General features: G+C 47.1%; 1 protein-coding gene across 4 annotated transcripts in view; it reads right to left on the bottom strand.

The window, feature by feature from the left end:
• The window catches only part of veph1 (ventricular zone expressed PH domain-containing 1), a 359,761-nt gene that overhangs the window by 289,935 nt on the left and 44,579 nt on the right, over positions 1–25,247 (bottom strand). For 3 of the 4 annotated variants that reach the window (XM_038816020.1, XM_038816021.1, XM_038816023.1), the window contains exon 5: positions 6,860–7,037. In XM_038816020.1, the coding sequence (XP_038671948.1) occupies positions 6,860–7,037 (178 nt within the window). The remainder of the gene's footprint in view (positions 1–6,859; positions 7,038–25,247) is intronic. The other variant, XM_038816022.1, reaches the window with a different exon arrangement.

Genomic DNA, 25,247 nt, shown 5'->3' with positions numbered 1-25,247 from the left:
TCTAGGGGCTGATTTAGCTCACTGGGCTAAATCGCTGGCTTTTAAAGCAGACAAAGCAGGCCAGCAGCACGGTTCGATTCCCGTACCAGCCTCCCCAGACAGGCGCCGGAATGTGGCGACTAGGGGCTTTTCACAGTAACTTCATTGAAGCCTACTCGTGACAATAAAGCGATTTTCATTTTCATTTCATCTAAACATTTTCCCCTGCTCCAGCCCATACTTCGCCTCCAGCTCCTTCAGTCCTGCAAACCAACCCCTGAGAAACAAATCTTTTAGTGTCTTAACCCCCTTCTCCTCCCATTTCCAAAAATTTTCTTCCCACCTCCCTGGCTCAAATCTGTGGTTCCCCCGAATTGGCATTTCCCTTGACCCTGCCCCCAACCAGAAGTGTTGGCGAAACTGCTAGAGTTGGCGAAACTGCCTCCAAATTCTCAATGAAGCTATTATTACCGGACTCCCTGAGTACTTCCCCGGGGCTATCGGGAGCGGCGCTGTTGCTAGTGCTTTCAATCCCGACCCATTGCACAAACTCTCCTCCATTCTGACCCACTGGGAATCAACCCCTCTGGCCCAGCTCCGCACCTTCTCCACATTCGCCGCTCAGTAGTAATACATCAAGTTCAGAAGACCCAAACCCCCTGCCTGCCTTCCCCTCTGTTGCAGCACCTTTCTAACTCCGGCTACACTCCCTCCCAATATAAACAAGTAACCATTCCCTCAATCTCTCGGAAAAAAGCCTTTGGCAGGAAAATCGGCAGCCACTGAAAAATAAACAGAAATCGCGGCAACACGTTCATTTTACCTGCCTGTATTCGACCCTCCAGTGACAGAAGGAAATCATCCCACCTTGCCAGATCGGCTTTCACTCTCCCCACCAAACTAGAAATGTTTTACCTGCGGAGCCCCTCCCACTCCTGGGCAACCTGCACCCCCAGGTATCTAACGTGAGTCCCTGCCCTACGGGATGGCAGCCCCCCACCCCTGCCCCCACCCCCGGCTGAGACATCACAAAATACTCACTCTTATCTAGATTTAGTTTGTACCCCGAGAAAGTGGGGGAGACCATGAGATGCAAGAATTTCTAGATGGATTGGGGTACCCGAGGTCAGGGGAGGGGGACAGGGCTACATTAGAAGGAGCGATAGTGGAGCAGGAGATAAAGGATGCAATTGGGAGGATGCAGTCGGGGAAGGTGGCAGGGCCGGATGGGTTTCTGGTGGAATATTATAAAAAATTCAAGGATAAGCTGGCATCCCGGATGGTGGGGATGTTTGAAGAGGCGATAGGGACGAGGGTGTTGCCACAAATTTTGGGGCTGACATCGATTTCCCAGTTGCTAAGAAAAGGATCTGATGGAGTGTGGGTCTTATAGGCCCATATCGCTTCTGAATGTGGACGCAAAAGTATTGGCGAAGGTACTGGCGGGTAGGCTGGAGGAGTGCCTCCTGAAGGTGATAGGTGAGGATCAGACGGGTTCGTGAGAGGGAGGCAGCTCTTCTCAAACGTTAGAAGGGTATTGAACATCGTTATGGCACCGGCAGAGGGGAAGGAAACAGGTGGTTGTGGCATTGGACGCTGAGAAGGCTTTTGACCGGGTAGAATGGGGGTACTTGATGGCAGTTCTGCTGCGGTTTGGGATTGGACCAAGATTTATGAACTGGGTAAAGCTATTATACAAGGAGCCGAAGGAGAGTGTCTGCACAAACAACATCAGCTCGAGATACTTTTCACCGTGAGACTAGGCAGCAATGTCCTATGTCCCCCCTGCTGTTTGCACTCGCGATTGAGCCGTTGGCCATCACATTAAGAGGCTCGGGGGTATGGAAAGGAATAGTGTGGGGGGGGGGATAGAGCATAGAATGTCCTTATATGCTGATGGCTTGCTGTTATACGTTTCGGAACAGAGTGTGTTGATAGGGGGAATATTGGAGCTGCTTCAAGTGTTTGGGTCTTTCTCGGGGTACAAACTAAATCTAGATAAGAGTGAGTATTTTGTGGTGTCTTGGCCCGGGGTGGGGGCAGGGGTGTGGGGGGGGGGCTGCCATTCCATAATGGCTTCAAGGTTACAGAACACATTCTAGTTGCAAGTTAGCATTGCTGCCTCACAGCGACAAGGTTCGATTCTGACCATGGGTGTTTGTACGTTCTCCCTGTGTCTGCATGGGTTTCTTCCGGGTGCTCCGGTTACCTCCCACAGTTCAAGGATGTGCAGATGAGGTGGATTGGCCACGCTAAATACAGCTACAACATTGGCACCTACTCGGCAATGTATAAATTTGTCCAGGTATGTCTTATACTCAAGAAACTGGAGAAATCCAACCCAGACAATTACCGCTCTATCAGTCTACTCTCCACCCCCAGCAAAGTGATGGAAGGAGTCATCAACAGTGCTATTAAACAGCACTTATTTAGCAATAGCCTGCTCATGGATGTTCAGTTTTGATTCCGCCAGGGTCACAGCTCCTGACCTCATTACAGCCTTGGCCCAACATGGACAAAAGAGCTGAATGCCAGAGGTGAGGCGAGAGTGACTCTTTTAACATCAAGGCAGCATTTGACCGAGTATGGCATCAAGAAGCCCTAGGTAAACTGGAGTCAATTAGAGTCAGCGGAAAAACTTTCCATTGGTGGGAGTCATACCTGGCACAAAGGAAGATGGTTGTGGTGCTTGGAGGTCAATCATCTCAGCTCCAGGACATCACCGCAGAGGCTCCTCAGAGTAGTGTCCTAGGCCCAACCATCTGCAGCTGCTTCATCAATGACCTTTGCATCATAAGGTCAGAAGTGAGGATGTTTGTGGATGACTGCACAATGTTCAGTATCATTCACGACTCCTCAGATAATGAAGCAGTCCATGTCCAAATGTACCAAGACCTGGACAATATCCAGGCTTGGGCTGACAAATGACAAGTTATATTTGCACCACATAAGTACTAGGTAATGACTATCTCCTCCTGTAAAAGAGGATTTAACCATTGCCCCTTGACATTCAAAGGCATTGGCATCACTGAACCCCCGCAATCAACATCTTTGACGTTACCAGTGATCAGTAACTGAACTGGACTAGCCATATTAATACTTCCAGGGCAGGTCAAAGGCTAGGATTCCTACTGCAAGTAACTCACCTCTTGACCCTCCAAAGCCTGTCCACCATCTACAAGTCACAAGTGTAATGGAATACTCTCCACTTGCCTGGATGAGTGCAGCTCCAACAACACTCAAGAAGCTCAACACCATCCAGGACAAAGCAGCCCATTTGATTGCTCCCCTTTCCACAAACATTCAAACCTCCACCACTGATGAACAGTGGCAGCCGTGTATACCATCTACAAAATGCACTGCAGTAACGCACAAAGGTCTCTTAGACAGCACCTTCCAAACCCACAACCACGACCATTTAGAAGGACAATAGCAGCAGCCACATGGGAATCACACCACATGGAGGTCCCCCTCCAAGTCACTCACCATCCTGACTTGGAAATATATCGGCATTCCTTTATGGTCGCTGAGGCAATATCTTGGATATACCTTCCCAACAGCACTGTGGGTGCATCTACACCTCAGGGACTAAGGTTCAAGAAGGCAATTTATCACGACCTTCGGAAGTGCACTTAGGGATAGGCAATAAATGCTGGCCTAACTAGCGACGCCCACATCCCGTAAAATGGATTTTGAAAAATTGCCCCTTAGTGCCCAACGGTTATGTGGGCTTACATGGAGTGCGCCATAGTTCTATGAATTTGCAGGCATCCTTCATTTTTAGGACTTCCAACTTCACACAAATTATAGACTGGTCTGGAATGATACTGTGATATTCATAAACTCCTTCTTGAGAAAGAGTCACCAACAAATTGCTGAGTTTTTGGGATGTAAACCTAACAGTGATGTGTGAAATGACAAAGCACAATGGGATGAATTATGCAAAGATAATGGTTAGACCAACAGCACTGGTAGTCCTTCACCTGGAAATCGGACAGCAACGTCTGGCACTGCACATTTTGAAGACAGAAATCAGAACTGTTATATTACAGAGATGTAATATATATATCACTCATTGGTCTTGCCGAGTTGTATTTAACTTGTAAAGATTTTACAGGAAAGTAATGCAGAACTTTAGACAGATGGAGACTCCATACTTTCCGACACTGGAAGGCTTCACCTTCATCCAACAGGTTCCATTGGAGGAGCGTGTACGAGGCGGGGGGAGCCACCTGCGCTAGCTAACTAAAGTCAGCTAGTGAACGGAGGTGAGGTGTGAGGAGGGCTGCGAACATTGGAGCCTGGATAGCAGGCTTCAATGGGCCTACGAGGCGAGCGAGAGGAGGGGGAAGGAATTGATGCTGGGAGATGTTTTTTAAGGGGAAATGTAAGGGGGGTTCTTGGGAGGGGGGGGGAAGGGGTTCGATGTTGGACAGGGGCAGGTCAGGCTTATGGGGCAGGGCCCGGTGGTATGATGATGGTTGATAAGAAGGGTGGGGGGGGGGTGAGAGACCCCAGTTAGGATAATCATGTGGAATGTGAGAGGGTGATGCGCATCTTAAAAATTTGAAAGCCGATGTGGCAATGCTGCAAGAGATTCACTTGAGGGTGAAGGACCAGGTGAGAATTAAAAAGGGCTAGGTCAGTCAAGTGTTTCACTCTGGATTTGATGGAAGGGCTCGAGGGGTAGTGGTGCTGGTCAGCAAAAGGGTACGCTTCCAGATGGAGAAGGTGGTGGCGGATCAAGGGGTAAATATGTGATTGTGACAGGGGCGCTGGAAGGGAGGTTAGTGGTGCTGTTAAGTGTGTACAGTCCCAATTGGAACGATGTGGGATTCGCGATGATGTTTGGGGCCATCGCCGACTTGGACACACAAACTGATTGTGGGGGGGGGACTGGAACTTGGCGCAGGTTTTTTGACACAAACCAATGCTGAGTTGCAGAGATTACAATCTCAAGGCATAATTTCCAAAGTCTCACAACCGGTTGTGAGACTTTGGAAATTATGCCTTGAGATGGTAACCTCTGCAATTCAGCATTTAATTTGAGTGCATGAAGATTCTTGAAAGTAACTGCAACTCCTTGCATGCTAATAAAGAAGCTTTGTGATCATCCGCAATTTCAAAACAAAGTGTTTTCTGCAATTCTTTGTTGACAACTTTAAATTGGCATGATCGATGTGACACAATTTGGTTACCATTATAATCTTTAATTTGCATGCCGCAAGGTACAATATCGTAATCTGCTTAGATTGATGAGAGATCATTGCAATTCAAGTTGACTAAAGCACCAGTGTCAAGCTTGAATTATATTGGGCTGTTATTCACATGTACTGTCGTTGTCCATTCATTGTTGTTGTCAATTAAGCTAATTCGACGAGGAGCCTTTGTTGTTGATTGAAGATCCTTTGATGTGATTTAAGATCTTCTGATGTATCAATGATGCCAACAAAAAAACATATGTTCCAGAGAAAAATTATCTCCTGAGAAATTCTTTTGTGAATATTTGTTTTCTGTTTTACCGATGGACCTAACATTGAAATGCTTTTTCTGTGTTTTACTGGGATAAATTACTGTTGATTTACACTAAGAGAAATGATTAAGTTTTGAGCACTTTAGACACCATTTTCCCTGACCTTAACAATTCCCCTTTAAGTGGGCGTTACCACATTTGTAGCATGTCATCTCGCTGATTTATGAGTGATGTTCGCTCATGCGCAGACTTCTTCTGTTGAGTCTCGCATTTCTGAACAAACTGCGCATGTCTCGAGTTGGAATATACGCCCACAAGATAGCTGTCATCCTGAACGTGCTACCCTGTTGCCTGTGACACCATTTTAACATTTTCACCCTCGTGGTGGACTTTCGCGCCCTTTTCTCGGTGATAAATTTTCCAAGTATTCATTTCTACTCTGCTCATGTGAAATGCATTTTTCTATTGCTATTTAGAGAGTTTCTGCTCATAGAGAGCCACGCCGCTCCGACACCGGGCCGGCGATTGTCCGACAACCGGAGAATCGGCGCGAATCGCCGGTCGGGGGCCATTGAAAGCACCTCCCCAGCGATTCTCCGCTCTCGATAGGCTGAGGGCCTGCCGATTCCCGCCAGCGTCGTTTACGTATGGTTCTACCCAGCGGGACTTCAACGTCTGGCTGCGGGGGCTGTCCTATTAGGGGGGCGGGGGGGAGCCGACTCTGGGAGGGCCTCCATGGTGGCCAGGCCCGTGATCGGGGACAACCGATCAGCGGGCGGGCTCATACCGGGGAGGCGGGGGGGGGCTATGGTCCTCCACCCAGGGCCCCTTGTAGGGCTCCGCCATATTGCCCGGGGGCCGGCGCCGAGATGGGCGTGACGCCCATGCACGGATCGCTCCAGTCGTGGCGCGCCAACTTTTGTCGCCGGAGCAGCAGACAACACTCCGGCGCCGTTCTAGCTCCCAAGGAAGGGATGAATGCCTGGAGGCCCGTTGACGCAGGCGTCGACAATTGGCTGGGATTTCAGAGAATCCTGGCCCTAATGTTTTGAATCTGGGTGGCTCTTCGTCAGACCCATTGTCAGAACTGCTTGATAACTGCAGGTTAGATTTTACTGGCCAATGGGAATACAGATGGGTGGAATCGTAGAATCAGTACCATCAGTTGTGTATCTATTACAGTGGGCTAAATAGCTGGCTTGTAAAGCAGAACAAGGCCAGCAGCGCGGGTTCAATTCCCATACCAGCCTCCCCAAACAGGCGCCGGAATGTGGCGACTAGGGGCTTTTCACAGTAACTATATTTGAAGCCTACTTGTGACAATAAGTGATTTTCATTTTCATTTCGTTCAGGTAATCCCAGTTTGTCTCAGAGGTAATCCGAGTGAGACATATTTTTCGATCTTACCTTGAAGTATGCTGTTTACAATGGTTGTTGTGTGCCTTGCAAGGACTTCTGGTTTGCCAATAGCTGCAAGTGATAGGTAGTTAGACATGTTCCGGGAGAGTTCCTTGTTGTCCATGCGCAGGAACTTTACTGCTACTGGAACAGCAAGAGCCATTACAACTGGATTACTGTAATTCTGCTGAGGCAAACAAAATAAGTGTGAGTGGGAAATGGTACAAGTATTAAAATTTACATATTTTACAGGTTTCACACACAGCATAAATGTCTCATGAAATAGTTTAAATTGAAATTTGAGAACCAGCAGTAGAGATAATATTTCCGCTTTCCTAAAATGCCACATTTGGTTATTCTGTTGCCTACGGTATGAACAATTGAAAACAGTCATTTTGTATGACCTCGAAACTATTAAAACATTGCATTCGCAAATACTAAAACGTGCGGACTAAATGGTGTTTTCATAAATTTAATAAGGGCAACAAGTAATGTGTTACCACAGGATACAAAACAACATGCTATATAAAATATTAAGCATTTTTACAACATCCTCTTTCATGACGAGCTTTGAGAATTACTTCGAAGCTTGCAGAAGCTGTTAGCCATATGGGATTAATAATTTTTAAAAGATCTCAGGTGACTATTTCCTCAGATTATTCTGCAAGCACAGAATTCAGCACACATTGCTCAAAGCAATGGCGACTTTTTTTAAAACAAAAAAAAATGACAAAGGTCAATTTCTGTGGCATCAGATTTTCCCAACTTTAGGGTGATCATTTTTTTTGACTTGTTTATTCACTCCCAAAAGAGATCTCTTTTCTTTTTCTGCTCATATTTCAGATTTACAGGATCTGGAGAATTCTTCCTTGCATTGCTCAATTAATTGTCCCTTCTCCGTTCGAGTTGCCAACTCTGACTGGGGGCTTGATAAGGTAGATGCTGAGAGGTTGATTCCCCTTGTGGGAGAGTCCAGGACCAGAGGTCATAATCTCCGAGTAGGAGGTCGCCCATTTAAAATAGAGATGAGGAGGTATTTCTTCTCTCAGAGAGTAGTGAACCTGTGGAATGATTTACCGCACAGAGCTGTAGAGGCTAGGTCATTAAATATGTTCAAGGTTGAGATGTAATCAGTAAAGGAATCAAGGGTTTATGGGGATAAGGTGAGAAAAAGTGTGGTTGATGATTATCATATCAAATTAGTCATGATCTAATAGAATTACTTGCAGACACAGTGGCCCGAATAGCCTACTTCTGCTCCCTCGTTTTATGGATTATAGACATATTCTGGGATACGTTGGTGGAAGTGACGACACGGAATGCAGTGGTGTGGCACAAGTGGATTCCATGTTTATGAGTTGGCTACAAACAGACAAATATAGGTACAAATCCAGTCCCACCTCCACTTACTGCTATCGTCGATGTGAAATAATTGGTGTGGGAGAGATGCTAGAAACATGACTCTCTTTACGGTGTGTGTGTGTGTGTGTGTGTGTGTGTGTGTGTGTGTGTGTAATCATTGGCTGTTGGTCTGGGTGATGTTCCCTCTCTGGGGAGTATCATTTCCATGGCACTTGTTACCTTGTTAACTGTTGCTGCTGTTCTACTTCCATTGGTTAGGGCTGGCAGGCTTCTGGGAGTGATGTACATTCTGTATTTTGTGCAGCTGGTTGAATTCCCACCTTCCTGATTCGCCGCCTGCACTGAAGGAACAGCTACTCTAGTTGTTCGTATATGCCTACAGTTGCGCCAGTATATTTAGTTGTTCAGGTCCTCTGCGAATGATCGAGGTGTCAGCTGTTCTCCACATGTCCCAGGTTTCCGCGTGGGCTGATTGCATTTGAGAGAATTTTAAGTTTGTACCCTGACTGGCTCTCCAGTGTTCAATGCTGAAAAAGGTTTGGCAGTTTTATCAAATGAAATTTGACTTTCCGCCATTACACCAGTGATTTTTTCAGTCACATCTATTACTACTTCTGGCTTGAAGAGCTTTTTTTTGCTGTTGGAAGAGTGACATTATTCTTTGGACTGGACTACTCTCCCACTGGGGATAGTGCAAAGGTGATCTGTTGAATTCTCCAATTCTTTATGAAGCAGCGAATTCTTCACTCTTGGAATTGAGGAACATTGTCGTTCATCACAATGTCTAGAATACCCTAACTTTGGTTCCTGCTAGAGTGAAGAGGTCTGCTCCCAGATTTATGCATGTCAGGGGTATCATGCGACATCAGCGACTCTAGCTTGCACTTTTTTTTTACAGGATGTGGGAGTCACTGGCTAGTCCAGCATTCGTCCACCACTCCTAGTTGCTGTTGAGAAAGTAGTAGTGAGCTGCCTTTTTGAACTACGGTAGTCTATGTGGTACAGGTACACCAAATGTGCTGTTAGGGAGGGAATTCCAGGTTTTTGATCCAGCTATAGTGAAGGAACGGCAATATATTTCCAAGCAGGATGGTGAATGACTTGGAAAGGAATTTCCAAGTGGTGATTTTCCCATGTATCTGCTGTCCTTGTTCTTCTAGATGCTACTGACCGCGACTTTGAAAGGTATTATCCAAGGAGCCTTGGTGAGCTCCTGCAGTGCATGTTGTAGATGGTACATACTGCTGCTACTGTACGTCGGTGGTGGAGGGAGTGAATGCTTGTGGAAGGGGTGCCAATCACCTGGGCTTCTTTGTCCAGGATGGTGCCAAGCTTTGTGTGTTGTTGGAGCTGCACTCATCCAGGCAAGTATTGCATCATGCTGCTAACTTGTGCCTTGTAGGTTGTGGACAGGCTTTGGGGAGTCAGGAGGTGAATTAATCACTGCAGGATTTCTAGCCTCTAACCTGCTCTTGTAGCTACAGTATTAATGCGGCTAGTCCAGTTCAGTTTCTGGTTAATGATAGCCCACAGGATGTTGATAGTGGGGGATTCAGTAATGGTTATGCCATTGAATGTCAAGGGGTGATGGTTTGATTCTCTCTTATTGGAGCGGGGCATTGCCTGGCACAAATGTTACTTGTCACTTTTCAGCCCAAGCCTGGATATCATCCAGGTCTTGCTGCATTTGAACATGGACTGCTTCAGTGTCTGAGGAGTCTTGAACGATGCTGATGTTCAATCATCAGCGAACATCCCCACATCTGATATTATGATGGAAGGAAGGTCATTGATGAATCAGCTGAAGATGGTTGGGCCGAGGACACTACCCTAAGGAACTCCTGCAGGGATGTCCCGGGACTGAGATGACTGACCTCCAACAACCACAACCATCTTCTTTTGTGTGAGGTATGACTCCAACCAGTGGAGAGCTTCTCCACACCCCCCCCCCCCCTCCCCCCCCCCCCCCCCCCCCCCCCCAACCGATAACCACAGACTCCAGTTTTGCTAGGAATCCATGATGCCACACTCGGTCAAATGCAGCCTTTATGTCAAAGGCTGTTACTCTCACCTCTGGAGTTCAGCTCTTTTGTTAATGTTTTAACCAAGGCTGAAATAAGGTCAGGAGCCGAGTGACCCTGGCAGAACCCAAACAGAGCATCAATGAGCAGGTTAATGCTCAAGTCAATGCCACTTGATAGCACTGTTGATTACCTCTTCCAAAACTTTACTGATGATAGAGAGTAGACAAATAGGACAGTAATTGGCTGGGTTGTATTAATCCTGCTTTTTGTGCACAGAACATACTTGGACAATTTTCCACATTGCCGGGTAGATGCTAATGTTGTAGGTGTGCTGGAACAGCTTGGCTAGGGGCTTGTCAAATTATGGAGCACAAGTCTTCAGTACTATTGCCGGGATATTGTCAGGGCCCATAACCTTTGCATTATCCCGTGTCTTCAGCTATTTCTTGATACCATGTGGGGTTGAATCGAATTGGCTGGGGATATTTGTGGAGCCTCCTCCTTCATCTGAGTTGTTTAATTGTCCAACACCATTCATGACTGGATGTGGCAAGACTACAGAGCTCAGATCTGATCCATTGCTTGTGAGATCGCTTAGCTCTGTCTATCACTTGCTGCTTATGTTGTTTGGCATGCAAGTTGTCCTGTGCTGCAGCTTCACAAGGTTGCCGCCTCATTTTTCAGTACGCCTGGTGCTGCTCCTGGCATGCCCTCCTGCACTCTTCATTGAACCAGGGTTGACTGGTAACAAGCACCACAAACATTCATTTAATTTCATTGCTCATGTTTGGCTTGGAGAGCACGTCTCTTGCCTTCCTTAACTAGAATCAATTCTTGATAGATTAGATTGCATGGATGTAATACAGCATCGCTCCTCTCATTACCTTAGGGATAATGACTCTATTTCCTTTGTACAAGATGTCATCTTGGGCTGTCAATTTATCTTTGTATGTGCAATATGCTCTTGCGACCTTTGTTGCATTCCTGATGCTCTCAGTCCATCCTTCAATCACTATTTCTATCACTACAACAGCCAACTCCAACCTAGTAGAAGTATTTCTATTGACTTGCAGATGTTCCAATAAGGTTCTCCAGGGTCTGCATTTTACTTTCACACCTCCTGGTAATAATCAGCCAGGTACTAGGAGCAATTGTGCATGTGCTTTGTGCATTCGATGCACGCTGCATTCGCCGACACACTGTATGTACTATTTCAGTGTGAAGTTGCACACTGTTGGGAAGATTGCTTGCTTTGAGCAGGGCAGATTGTCTGTCAGATTTAATGTCTCTGTTGTGTTAAGGAATTCCAGAGCTGCTGCTACATGTTGAATCTGGATGACCTCACTCGTTTCAGCATTGTCAACTTTTTAAGGAGTGTTCCTCTTGACAGCATGTCAATTGTTCCCCTTGCTTGTATGTCACATTGTGATAATATCTCTGTAAACAAAACAGCATTCTTTGCAGACACTTTGTAACGGGGAGTAGTGATTAGAGGACAATGCTTTGAAGTGACTTGTCAGATTCTACTGTCAGTTTGTCTCTCCTCAACAGTGTTAAAAAAAGTGTTGCTATTGCTACCTGTATTGGCTTTGGCTTCTCAATTCATTTGTCGCAATCTCGTAGTTTTGCCATTGCAAGTGGAAAAACTTCAGTTCTGCCACACATCACCTTTGATTTTGACGGAATGGGGAGGAGAATTAACAGCCATTTTGACTCACTTCGTTTATTTGTTTTCCTTTTTAGTGGCTTTTTTGAGCAGCTTTCTGCAACTCTGAACAGTTCTGTGTTCCTCTTTCAGTGGCTGTGCATTCTCTCCAGCTCTCCAAAACTCAATCTCAGTCCCACCACCAACACTATGTTAGGAGCTCAAAGAGTAAAGTGCTTTGAGTACAATGTCTTTATTAAAACTGAATGCAACATAGCTGCCCTGAGCCTGCACCTTATGGTAAAGTTCGCATGACCACAGCAAGCTGGGTTGGACCTTAAGTGCACAGTTGCATTTAAATCCTAGCTGCCTTGTGATCACTGTGGTGATCCACCACTGTGTAAATATGTGTGTGCCTGTATTAGGGGGTGTACTGCAGTACCTGTGTTACAGGTTTGTCGGTAGCCCCTGCTGGCTAGCTCCGCCCAGAGGGAGCAGTATAAATATGCACACGTTCTCCTGAGCTGCCATTCTACCAGCTGCAGTCGAAGGATAAACATCTCAAGGTAATAAAACCTCTCTTGTACCGATTTGAGTCTTTGTGTGCAATTGATAACGCATCAATTTATTACCGTGAGATTTTCCGCATCATGGACATCAGAATAAAGCCCGATTGCTTGCAGCTGGATCTGCAATCGCCAAATGCCAGAAAAGACTTTAATCACTGGCTGACTTGCTTCGAGGCCTACATCACCTCAGCAGACCCCGCACCGTTGGAAGCTCAGAAAATTCAACTCCTCTACTCAAGGTTGAGCTCCAGCATGTTCCCGGTGATACAGGACACGCCGAACTACGCACGTGACATGGAACTTCTCAAAGAAAATTACGTCCAGGCGACGAACACTCTGTTTGTGAGGCATGTACTCGCCGCTCACGTCCAGCTACCGGGTGAGTCGATTGAAGACTTCTGGCGGGCCCTTATCCCTCTAGTACGGGACTGCGAGTGCCAGGCCGTCATGGCCAAGGAATATTCCAATCTCCTCATGCGAGATGCATTTGTGACGGGGATTGCTTAGGACCCCATCCGGCAACGAATGCTGGAAAGGGCAGCGCTCGATTTAGCGGCGACAAAGACTTTAGCGCTCTCCATGACGGTCGCTTCGCGTAACGTACAGTCCTACCTCGCCCGCTGCGCGGACCACCCATCCTACCCCTCGTGGATACCGCAACCGACCCGCCCGGCGGGGGCCGCTTCCGCGCAATATGCCTGCGTTGCTCGCCACACCGCGCCCTCTGGGGGTCCCCGCTGCTACTTCTGTGGCCAGCAGAAGCACCCCCGCCAGCGCTGCCTGGCCCGCACTGCGACATGTAAATCCTGTGGCAAGAAAGGCCACTTTGCAGCGGTGTGTCAGGCCCGTGCAGTTGCCGCTATCGCGCCCGACCTCTCCCCCTTTCCTCAGTCGATCGCGCTATGGGCGCCGCCGTCCTCTGCTCCCGGGGCCACGTGCGACCAGTGGGCACCGCCATCTTCTCCCCCAGGTCCACGTGCGGCCAGTGGGCGCCGCCATTTTGCCCCGCCCCCACAACACGCGCTCCATGGCCGCCGCCATCTTGCCCCACCCCCGCAATGTGCGCTGCATGGGCGCCGCCATCTTCTCCCCCACAGGTACTTCGGATGCCGCCATTTTGTCCTTCCCTCGGGACTGGACCACGGGACCCGGGTCGCTGCCGCTCCTCGTCGGACTCTTCGGACGATCCCCCGCTACTCGCCTCCATGACGCTCGGCCAATCCCGTCCTCACAACCTGGCTACTGCTTCAACGACGGTGCTCATCAACGGCCACGCAACCTACTGCCTACTTGACTCCGGGAGCACCGATAGCTTCATCCATCCAGACACGGTAAGGGGCTGCTCCCTCGGGGTCCATCCCACCAACCAGCGGATCTCCCTGACCTCTGGATCCCACTCTGTCCTGATCCGGGGTTACTGCCTGGTCACCCTCACCGCACAAGGCATTGAATTCAGCAGTTTCCACCTGTACGTGCTCCCCAACCTCTGTGCGACACTTTTACTGGGCCTGGATTTCCAATGTAACCTCCAGAGCCTCACCCTCAAATTCGGCGGACCCCTACCCCCATTCACTGTTTGCGGCCTCACGACCCTCAAGGTTGACCCTCCCTCCCTCTTTGCCAATCTGACTGCAGATTGCAAGCCCGTCGCCACCAGGAGCAGATGGTACAGCACCCAGGACAAGACCTTCATCAGGTCCGAGGTCCAGCGGCTGCTTCGGGAGGGTATTGTCGAGGCCAGCAACAGTCCCTGGAGAGCCCAAGTGGTGGTGGTTAAAACTGGGGAGAAACACAGGATGGTCGTGGACTATTGCCAGACCACCAATCGTTACATGCAGTTCGACGCGTACCCCCTCCCTCGCATATCTGATACATGGTCAATCAGATTGCACAGTACCGGGTCTTCTCAACGATTGACCTGAAATCTGCCTACCACCAGCTCCCCATCCGTAAATCCCTACACTGCCTTCGAGGTGGACGGTCGCCTCTATCAATTTCTTAGGGTTCCCTTCGGCGTCACTAACAGGGTCTCGGTATTTCAAAGAGAAATGGACCGAATGGTTGACCGGTACGGACTGTGGGCCATGTTTCCGTACTTAGACAATGTCACCATCTGCGGCCATGACCAGCAGGACCATGATGCCAACCTTGCCAAATTTCTTCACACCGCATCTCTCCTCAACCTCACTTATAACAAGGAGAAGTGCGTATTCAGCACAGACCGCTTAGCCATCCTCGGCTACGTAGTCCAAAACGGACTCCTGGGGCCCGATCCTGACCTCATGGAGCTTCCCCTCCCCCACTGCCCCAAGGCTCTCAAACGATGCCTGGGGATCTTTTCTTACTACGCCCAGTGGGTCCCACAATACGCGGACAAGGCCCACCCACTGATCCAGTCCACGCACGTTCCCCTCACGGCCGAGGCACAACAGGCCTTCGCCTGTATTCGCTCAGACATAGCCAAGGCCTGGATGCACGCAGTAGACGAGACACTGCCCTTCCAAGTAGAGAGCGACACTTCAGATGTCGCCCTTGCCGCCACTCTAAACCAGGCAGACAGACCCGTGACATTTGTTTCCCGCCCCTTCCATGCCTCCGAAATTCGACATTCGTCTGTTGAAAAGGAGGCCCAGGCAATCGTTGAAGCGGTGCGGCACTGGAGGCATTACCTGGCCGGCAGGAGGTTCATTCTCCTCACTTACCAACGGTCGGTAGCCTTCATGTTCAACAACACGCAGCGGGGCAAGATCAAAAACGATAAAATCTCGCGGTGGAGAATCGAGCATAATCTATAATTATGAGATCTTGTATCGCCCCGGCAAGCTCAACGAGCCCCCAGACGCCCTCTCCCGAGGTACATGTGCCAGCGCACAAGTGAGCCAGCTCCGTGCCCTGCACGATAGCCTTTGCCATCCGGGGCTCACTCGGTTGTACCACCTAGTCAAAGCTCGCAATCTGCCCTACTCCATCGAGGAAGTACGGACAGTCACCAGAAACTGCCAGGTCTGTGCGGAGTGCAAGCCGCACTTCTACCGGCCAGACCGCGCGCGCCTGGTGAAAGCGTCCCGCCCCTTTGAACACATCAGCGTGGATTTCAAAGGGCCCCTCCCCTCCACCGACCGCAACACCTATATCCTTAGTGTGGTCGATGAATTCTCTAGGTTCCCCTTCGCCATCCCATGCCCAGATATGACGTCTGCCACCGTCATCAAGGCCCTCGATTCCATATTCGCTCTGTTCGGTTTCCCCGACTACATCCACAGTGAGAGGGGATCCTCGTTCATGAGCGATGAGCTGCGTCAGTTCCTACTCAGCAGGGGTATCGCCTCCAGCAGGACGACCAGCTACAACCCTCGGGGAAACGGGCAGTTAGAGAGGGAGAACGGGACGGTTTGGAGGGCCGTCCAGCTGGCCATACGGTGCAGGAACCTCCCAGCCGCTCGTTGGCAGCAGGTCCTCCCTGATGCACTCCACTCCATTAGGTGACTGCTGTGCACCGCGACTAACAACACACCCCATGAACGTGTTTTTACCTTCTCTAGGAAGTCTACATCCCGGGTGTCGCTCCCGACTTGGCTCGCAGCTCCAGGGCCGGTCCTACTGCGTAGGCACGTCAGACTCCACAAGGCGGACCCTCTGGTGGACAGGGTACGCCTGCTCCACGCAAACCCCCAGTATGCCTACGTGGAGTTCCCCGATGGCTGCTAGGATACAGTCTCGCTCAGGTACCTGGCCCCCTCGGGTGCCGATCCCACTCCCACACACCTCCCCACCCACGCGCCACCCTCCCCTCCCATCACTCGTTCCCCTGCCCACACTAGAGGACATGGAAGATTTTGGCATGCTCCCGGGGTCGTCCAGCCACTGGCCAGCACCAACACCACCAGCACCGATGCCGTCGATGCCGAAACCGCCTGTACAGACGTCGCCACCACTGCTGCGTCGCTCTCAACCCACCGTCAGACCGCCGGTCAGACTCAACCTCTGACGGGCACCGGGTTGCAAGATGGACACTTAATTTTTTTCCCTTCCCTCTGTAAATAAATCACGGATTATGTATATAGTTCCATGTCACCCCCGCCGGACTCATTTTTAACAGTGGGTGAATGTGGTGATCCACCACTGTGTAAATATGTGTGTGCCTGTATTAGGAGATGTACTGCAGTACCTGTATCACAGGTTTGTCGGTAGCCCCTGCCGGCTAGCTCCGCCCACAGGGAGCCGTATAAATATGCACGAGTTCTCCTGAGCTGCTATTCTACCAGCTGCAGTCGAAGGATAAACATCTCACGGTAATAATGCCTCTCTTGTACCGATTCGAGTCTTTGTGTGCAATTGATAGCGCATCAATCACTATGTATCCATATGTGCTCACCTCTTTAAAATCATGGCTGTGTACTCCTCCCAAGAAAAGACACCTCCCCTCCAGCCTCTGATCATTAGCCAACTGCAACTTAGTAGAAGTACTTCTATTGACTTGCAGATGTTCCAATAAGGTTCTCCAGGGTCTGCATTTTACTTTCACACCTCCTGGTATTGATCAGCCAGGCACCAGGAGCAATTGCGCATGTGCGTTGTGCATTTGGTGCACGCTGCATTCGCCGACACACTGTATGTACTTGCCCTGCTGCAGCCAACATAATTGACATGCCAAAAATGACTAATTTCTGCACGTTGTCAGTGCTACAACAAAGGGACAGCACCACAATAAAGCTGAGAAACGAGGCAGAAACTGGCCATACAAATGGTTCCACTGGCAACATTTTAGGAATGAACTGGAGATAGATAAGACGATAGCGCCCTCAAGGGGGAAATTTTAGAATAACATACAAATGTTGGCTTCATATGAATGCATAATAGTAAGAATGAATGAAATAGACAAAACCTTGATTTCTATGACAATTTAAAGAATGCATCAGGAAAAAATGTAATAAGAATAGAATTATAAAATGTCACCAGCTGTATAAGGGTGTGAGGGTCCATCACTTTCCACAGATTCCTATACATATTACAGGCAGCAGGCTGCCTGGAAAAGACTATCCCCATGGAAGGTGCTAATTGAATAATAGCATTTTCTGTTCAGAATGCTCATGATACTCATGATACATTTTCACACCAACTCAGCTTCCCTCTCATCTATTGATACATTTACACACCAACTCAGCTTCCCTCTCATCTATTGATACATTTTCACATCAACTCAGCTTCCCTCTCATCTATTGATACATTTTCACATTAACTCAGCATCCCTCTCATCTATTGATTCACTACAAAGAAATCAAGCAACTTTAACTACTAAAAACATTGGGCTGGATTATCTGCCTTGCGCCACTGGTAGCGGAGTTCTTGATGCGACGGAGAATCCAGCGTTGGGGTGACAGGTCCGATGCTACACCCCCCCCCCCCCCCGGCCCACCCCAACGCCCCCCTGCTGGTGTCGGGATCAAGATTCGCAGCCCTCACCGGCGGGAGCATGCCCCAATTGCATCCAATTGCCGGGGTTGGGTCTTCTGGGCCAGGAATCACATGGGCGAAAATTCTCGCTGGTCTTGACAAGTGTGCATTTGATGCTGTAGACCTCGCGGTAGGCCAAGGGGGTAACTCTTTAAAGGGGTTGTCCCCCCAAGTCCATTGGAGTCCTACCCTGCCCTCCCCATGATGCAGGATCTGCCCACCCAACTCCCACCGAAACCCACTGCCCCCTACGTATAACATTTCCCCTCAGAGAACACCCCCCCCCCCCCAGAGACCCCTAAATAAAGAGACCCCCCCACAGAGACCCGCCAGAAGATACTAACAGCAGTTATGTTGAAAGTGATCAGGAGCTGTCAATTAAAGCTTGATGTTTATAAACATTGTTTTAGTTTCAGCTGACCAATTCAAAAGTTATTCAATCATGAAGGAAGATGAATGGAACAATGCTCCAGCTGGGTGTGTGTGGAAGCCATCAATCACAGCCTCGTAAAATCTATATCAAAGAGAAATGAATGAATGGCTTGCAGATCAAAGGTCTGAGGGGATTTAAACACAGCTGACTGGTTTTCTCTTTCCAGGAATTGACAGGTGCTGCTTCCTATGTCTAAGTCAGCAGGTGTATCATTCAGGTTAGTGTTAAAGTAGTAACTTCTTTTATTGACTTGTCTGGTATGCCTCTAGCTTCTGTGTGGCTTCCTGACAGGAATCTCTCTTCTGTGCGTCTGTAGGGTACCCAGGAAATCGCTTCGGGGGGAGGGGGGCTGAATTGGGCTGCAAGGGAGACAGCCCCGGGACATCATTATCCACGCCACCCGCTCAAAATGGCGGCCTGATAACGGGATCCCCTGGGGAATCCCACGCCATGCAAACATTTGCATGGCTGAGGATTGGGAATCAAGCGTTTATCAGGTGCAATTCAGTTCCGGTGGGAGAGCAGAGTCTACCAAACAGAGAACTCTGCCTATTGGTAAAAGAAAAATTAACAAGTTTGAACCTTCCCACTAAGGCAAATGCTCTCAATACAGGCAGATTAAGCACAACAAACTGACCAACTAAAATCCAAACCTCAAGTGTTGCAGACTGGACCCAGCCTGGCATATGGCATTATCATTGTTGGGAGAATTTCTAGTTTTACTACGGGAGAGTATAAATTAGTTTTGCAGAACGGGGGGGGGGGGGGGGTGTGGTACAAATTCAGACGGGAGAAAAGCAAATCTGGAGACAGCAGGGAGAAAATTAGTAAGCAAGAGCGGAAGTTAGAGAAAACCAAGGCTAGAAAATAGAGAACAAATGAGTTTGTCAGTGTTTAATGATATATATATCAACTCAATGGGTCTAATGAATAAAGCAGATGAGCAGGGACACAGACAGACACGGAAATATATCAGTGGTATTACTGAAATGTGGTTTAAAGAAATGCAGAAGCTCAGCATTCCCGGTCACAGGGTATTCAGATGAGACAGAGAGGAGACAAAAAAAGATGCAAGGTCACAACATTGGTTATGCAGCCCTCTGGGATGGCCACTTACAATAAGGAATAGGGAAGGTCGCAAAGCACAAGGGGAAAAAAAGGACAATGCAAGGTTCAGGGAGGCTCAGAGCCTGAATGTATATTTGTGAGCGAGGAATCCAGCAGGTATTGAAATCCCCAACTGATTAGCATTTTGATGGCTCATCTCCGCCAGACAAAGGACTGATACTTGAGCGACCGATACAACCTCAGACATTTTGGCGCCACTCCCTGGACTCGGGAAGTGTAAACAACAGGGTCAATGACCGCTTAGGACATGCCAAGCTATCAAGGCACCCGCCCCTCTATTGGTTCAAATCGAACACAGTGATCAAGAACTACCCAATTAGTGGGGTCCAAACTGAAGGACCACCCAAAAGAACCCCCAAGGATAAAAAGAGAGACCACCATGTGTTCGCCGTCTCTTGGACCTGGTGCCCCGGCAATGTCTACTTCCAATTGCAGCACCACCAGAAGCCAGTTCAAGTTCAACGCCCGCTACCAGACGGATGAGTCCAGCTGAGTCACAGGTACTTCTACAGACCTGATAGATACAGATCCGAACAACGGCTACTGTTCCTCTGACCTAAGCCGGGTGCCTGAAGTACAGGTTGTCATAGTTGATAGTTTAGCTAGTAGTGTCCATGTTGCATGATTAATTGTGTGTATAAACAAAAGTACCCTTGATCCTGAACTAACTAACTGGTGTTTGGCTCTTTGATCGATATCCGGTTGAACCTTGTGGTGGTATCATCTGATACCTGGCGACTATGGCGACTCTAAGCAATATAATATTGATATCCAAAGAAAGAAGGGCAACCTCATTGATTGCCATATTTACAGTAGGTAAAAATGGCAACAGTTAAAAATACAGTTACAGCTGAGAAAGGATGATTTGCGAGAAAAATGATTAAGAGAGACCATAAGAGGAGATGTTGGCATAGTAATAATATTTCCTGGCTAGTTTTCCAGAAGCCTTGGCTAATGTTTTGGGGACACAGGTTCAAATCCCATCATTGCAGCTGGTGGAATTTAAACTCAATTAATTAAGAAATGTAATTAATTAATAAAATTTTGAAATTGAGAGCTAGGCTCACTAGTTTTTCTCTGTGACGAGCAGCAAATGCCATGGATTGTCGTAAAATTCCATCTCGCTCACTAGAGTATGTAGTGATCTGTATATATATATATATATATATATATATACACACACACACACACACAAGGGGTCAATGTAAATGCAATACAACTGAGCAAGCACCAGAGGGAGCATGGGAGAGGTATAAATAGAGAGAGACAGGAAGTTAGAGGCACTTCACAGGAACGCCAGCTGGAAGCAGAACAGACAGGCAGCTCATTAAGTTAAGCGCTGGAGAAAGAACAAACTCACAATAAAGCACCTACTTCAACTTTAAGACTACGAGCTTTATTCAGAGACTGCATGCGCAGTTAGAAAAATAAGTTTTTGTCGCGCATCGTTCTGCGCATGCGCCAGCCATGCATGCCCAGTTGAAAGGAAAGATCGCACCATTTGAAGATGGTTCTGCGCATGCACAAGCGCATGTGCAGTTGACAAAAAAACACACAGTAAAGGAAGATCGATTTGCGCATGCGCAAGCGATTCCTACGCATGACATCACATGCGTCATGATGTCAGAGGAACCGGATCATGCCCACTTAAAAAGGGAAATGCCCGAAAATTGAAAACAAGACACTTAAAGCTATAAAACCCAATTTTCTTACCTCAAAAGACAGAACAACGCCTGAACTTATACCAGCAGTTGAAAATAACTCTCAGAACACCCTGGAACAAGCAGTCTGAACCACCCAAAGTGAAGAGCACAATGACAAATCCAAAACCAAAGACGGTGATTTGTTCATTGAACAAGACGACAACTATAACAACTCCGAAGGGCGGCACGGTGGCACAGTGGTTAGCATTGCTGCCTACGGCGCTGAGGACCCGGGTTCGAATCCCGGCCCTGGGTCACTGTCTGTGAGGAGTTTGCACATTCTCCCCGTGTCTGCGTGGGTTTCACCCCCACAACCCAAAGATGTGCAGGTTAGGTGGATTGGCCACGCTAAATTGCCCCTTAATTGGAAAAAATGAATTGGATATTCTAAATTTATAAAAAAAAAAAAAAAAAAAAACTATAACAACTCCGAAACAAAAAGGGATGATTTGGCTATTGATCAATACACACAATACTGTTATTCAGACATGCTGATCACAGCATCAGCAACAAGGTTGAAAAGCCCAACACTACTCTTCTCATGGTAGATGAGTCTAATACCACGGTGCCATGGCAGGTCATCAATACATTGAATGACAGCAATTCCCAAGACGAAGACGACGCCACCCAGAGAGCACAGAAAGACTCCACAGAGAGAGCGATGAAAGACTCCACAAAGAGAGCAACGCAAGCCTCCACAAAGAGAGCGACGCAAGCCTCCACAAAGAGAGTGACGCAAGCCTCCACAGACAACGCGCTGACAGACTCATAAATGGAAGCAAGCAAACACTCCATAGCGAACGCCATGCATGAACAAGACCATGAAGGTCAACCCTCCGAATCTGAGCAACCACAAGCAGAATATGAAAGTCTACCAAGCTCACATAAATCAAGAAGAAGACAATGTAAGTCTACCCACTGCATGCGAAAACAGTGACAATGTGATCACACTCGACATACAGGAGGTGCAGGATCACTGCAAGACTGACAGATCTCAGCTCGTCTGCATAGAAGCACAGAGTAGGGCTACACATGAGTCCAGAGAGACCACGTCAATAGAAATAGTGAAGATTTTGACTCCAGAAGAGGAGCACCAACACCCACAAGAGAACGAAATCGTGAAGATTTTGAATCCAGAGGAGGAGCACCAAGAGTCCAGAGAGACCACGTCAATAGAAATCGTGAAGATTTTGGCTCCAGAAGAGGAGCACCAAGACCAACATGAAAATGAAATTGTGAAGATTTTGACTCCAGGAAAGGAGCACCAAGAAAGCAAAGAAGAGGAATCAAATCCACCACAAATGACTCCAGAAGAGGAGTACCAAGGAAGCAAAGGAGAGGAATCAAATCCACAAAGAGGAATCAAATGACTGATGTCACCAACATCAATGCAACATCAGATATTCTCACCATTCTCTAGACGAAATGCTCAATGTAGCAGATGCCACAAAGGACACTCATTGAGCGCAACAAGAAAAACAAAAACCCCCAAGAAGCACAGCAGAAACAGGAACAACAGCAGGAACAAAAACAACATGAAGCGCAACAAGAACAACAAAAATCGCAAGAAGCACTGCAGAAACAAGAACAACAATAGCAACAAAAACTACAAGCACAACAACAAAAACTTCAAGAACAAAAACAACAAGAAGCATAACAAAGACAACAAGCACGACAACAACAAGCACGACAAGAACGACGAAAACAGCAAAAACAGAAACAACAAGCATAATAAGAACGACGAAAACAACAAAACATAAACAACAAGTATGACAAAAATAACAAGAACGACAACGAAAACAACAAAGACAGAAACGACAAAAACACCAAGAACAACAATGAAAACAACAAAGACAGAAACGATAAAAATAGCAACAAGAATGACAACGAAAACAACAAAGACAGAAACAACAACAATGAAACAATGACCTGTACAAAATGGTACATCTCTGCACATGAAGGACAATGCCACAGCACACTGTAAAACAATGACAAGACTAAAAACATGCCATGGCATGACAAAGAATCTGATGGATTCACATCTGCTCCAGAACAAGCAAGCACACCAGCTTTCAAGACAGATGACACACTAAATCGATACCGCAAACACAGAAACCAAAATTCCACGTCAGTCAACATCAGTGGTTCGACCATTCAAATACCTCAGGATGACTTGTCACTTAATACACAAGAACACCGATGACATTCACAAAGGAGTTGCAATATCAACATCACCACGTCAACAAAAGAAAAAAAGACTCACCGAACAAATTCATAAAGTTTGGTCTCATAAATGTTTTTATTCAGATTGGACTCATAAATATCAATTAACTTTGTATAATAACCAATGTCATCACCACTTGTACAGATATACATATCATAAGCATATCATAAGTAATCTAACAATTTTGCACAATTTCTTTTTACCACTGTACAGAAAATATGTAAAAGAAAAAAGGGGGATGTAGTGATCTGTATATCTGCACAAGGGGTCAATGTAGATGCAATACAACTGAACAAGCATCAGAGGGAGCAGGGGAGAGGTATAAATAGAGAGAGAGAGAGAGGGAGAGAGAGAGAGAGAGAGAGAGAGAGAGAGAGACAGGAAGTTAGAGGCACTTCACAGGAACGGCAGCTGGAAGCAGAACAGACAGGCAGCTCAGATGTAACAGTAAGTTAAGCACTGGAAAGAGAACAAACTCACAATAAAGCATCTACTTCAACTTTAAGACTACTAGCTTTATTCAGAGACAAGGAACAACACAGTGTACACCTTCGGGAAGGAAATATGCTGGCCTACATGACTCCAAACTCACAGCAATGTGGTTAAAACTTAAAAGCCCTCTGAAATTGGCAAATTAGCCACCTAGCTGTATCAAACATTTACAGAAAAGTCAAAAAGGAATAAAACCAGAGCGAGCACCTGACATCAGCTGAGGAATTGGAAACAACAACAGCACAACCCGCCCTGTCACATCTTACTAACACCTGGGAGCTGGCCCATAGATTAGTCTAGCAATAGCGTGACGTAGTCATACTCACAGAATCATACCTTGCAGACAATGTCCCAGACACCACCAACACCATCTCTTATGGAGGGACAGGACATGCCCAGCAGAGGGGTGAGGGGATGAAAGCTGGCATGAAGGAAGAGACAGTGCCGAAGGATCATGGGGAGGTAGCAAGCTATGACTTGGCGATCACAGTATGCAGCTGCAAGCTCACCCACATTATTCTGGGTGAAAGGCTTCTGAGCCACACATTACTCTTTTGAAGTCATAACATATTCGTCACATGAACATTATATATTTTTATCTTCCTGCTATAATAAAGGCAAATGTTAGCAATTACATTAATTCTAATTTGGATCCAATTCCATTTCATTATTGAGTTCTGCCAAGCTGAATTTAGTACTGTAGAAACATTATTTATATTCCTAAAGAACTCCATGTTCACGCAGCCAGAGTGTGCGGAGATCTGGTTACCAACTCTTTAATGTCCTCATGACTAGAATGAAAATACAGAAAGACAAAAAAGTAAAATAAGGAAGTATACTAAGGGGATAACAGAAACTAATTGAAAGCTTTCTTATATTTCCCATGTTTAAATACACCCATTACTGCTAGGCAACAAGGGATTAGCATAATAACTTTGTTTTAGGGATAAACACTCAGATCAATTAACACTTAGATTTTGGAAACTTTGAATAACAAGGTCGGTGTAAAGGTTGGGAGATGCCAACAAACCATGAGAAACTCAAAAATGTTACTTTCCTTCAGCCCCGATGAATTAAGACATCCATTGGGGGGGGGTTTGCAAGAATAAGATGCATAATCTGCCAGAAAATGGGCTTTATTTGAACCAAACCAAGATGTAGTTCATGCACAAAGACTCTGACTAGCCTGATGACAGCAATGTAGAATTAGAAGTGCTAGATTAAGCAACATTGCTCCGTATTTCTCTCTGATCATATTTGCTCACATGCACACACAAAACACAATGAGAACAAACTCTCAGCTTACATTTGTAATATTAAAGAAAAAAAGTGAACAATTTGTACCAATTGCATCTTTGCTCTA

The sequence above is a fragment of the Scyliorhinus canicula genome, chromosome 13 (assembly GCF_902713615.1).
Source record: "Scyliorhinus canicula chromosome 13, sScyCan1.1, whole genome shotgun sequence".
NCBI classification, from domain to species: domain Eukaryota; kingdom Metazoa; phylum Chordata; class Chondrichthyes; order Carcharhiniformes; family Scyliorhinidae; genus Scyliorhinus; species Scyliorhinus canicula.
Note: the sequence above shows the minus strand (reverse complement) of the source record. Positions and strands in the feature narration are given on the sequence as shown.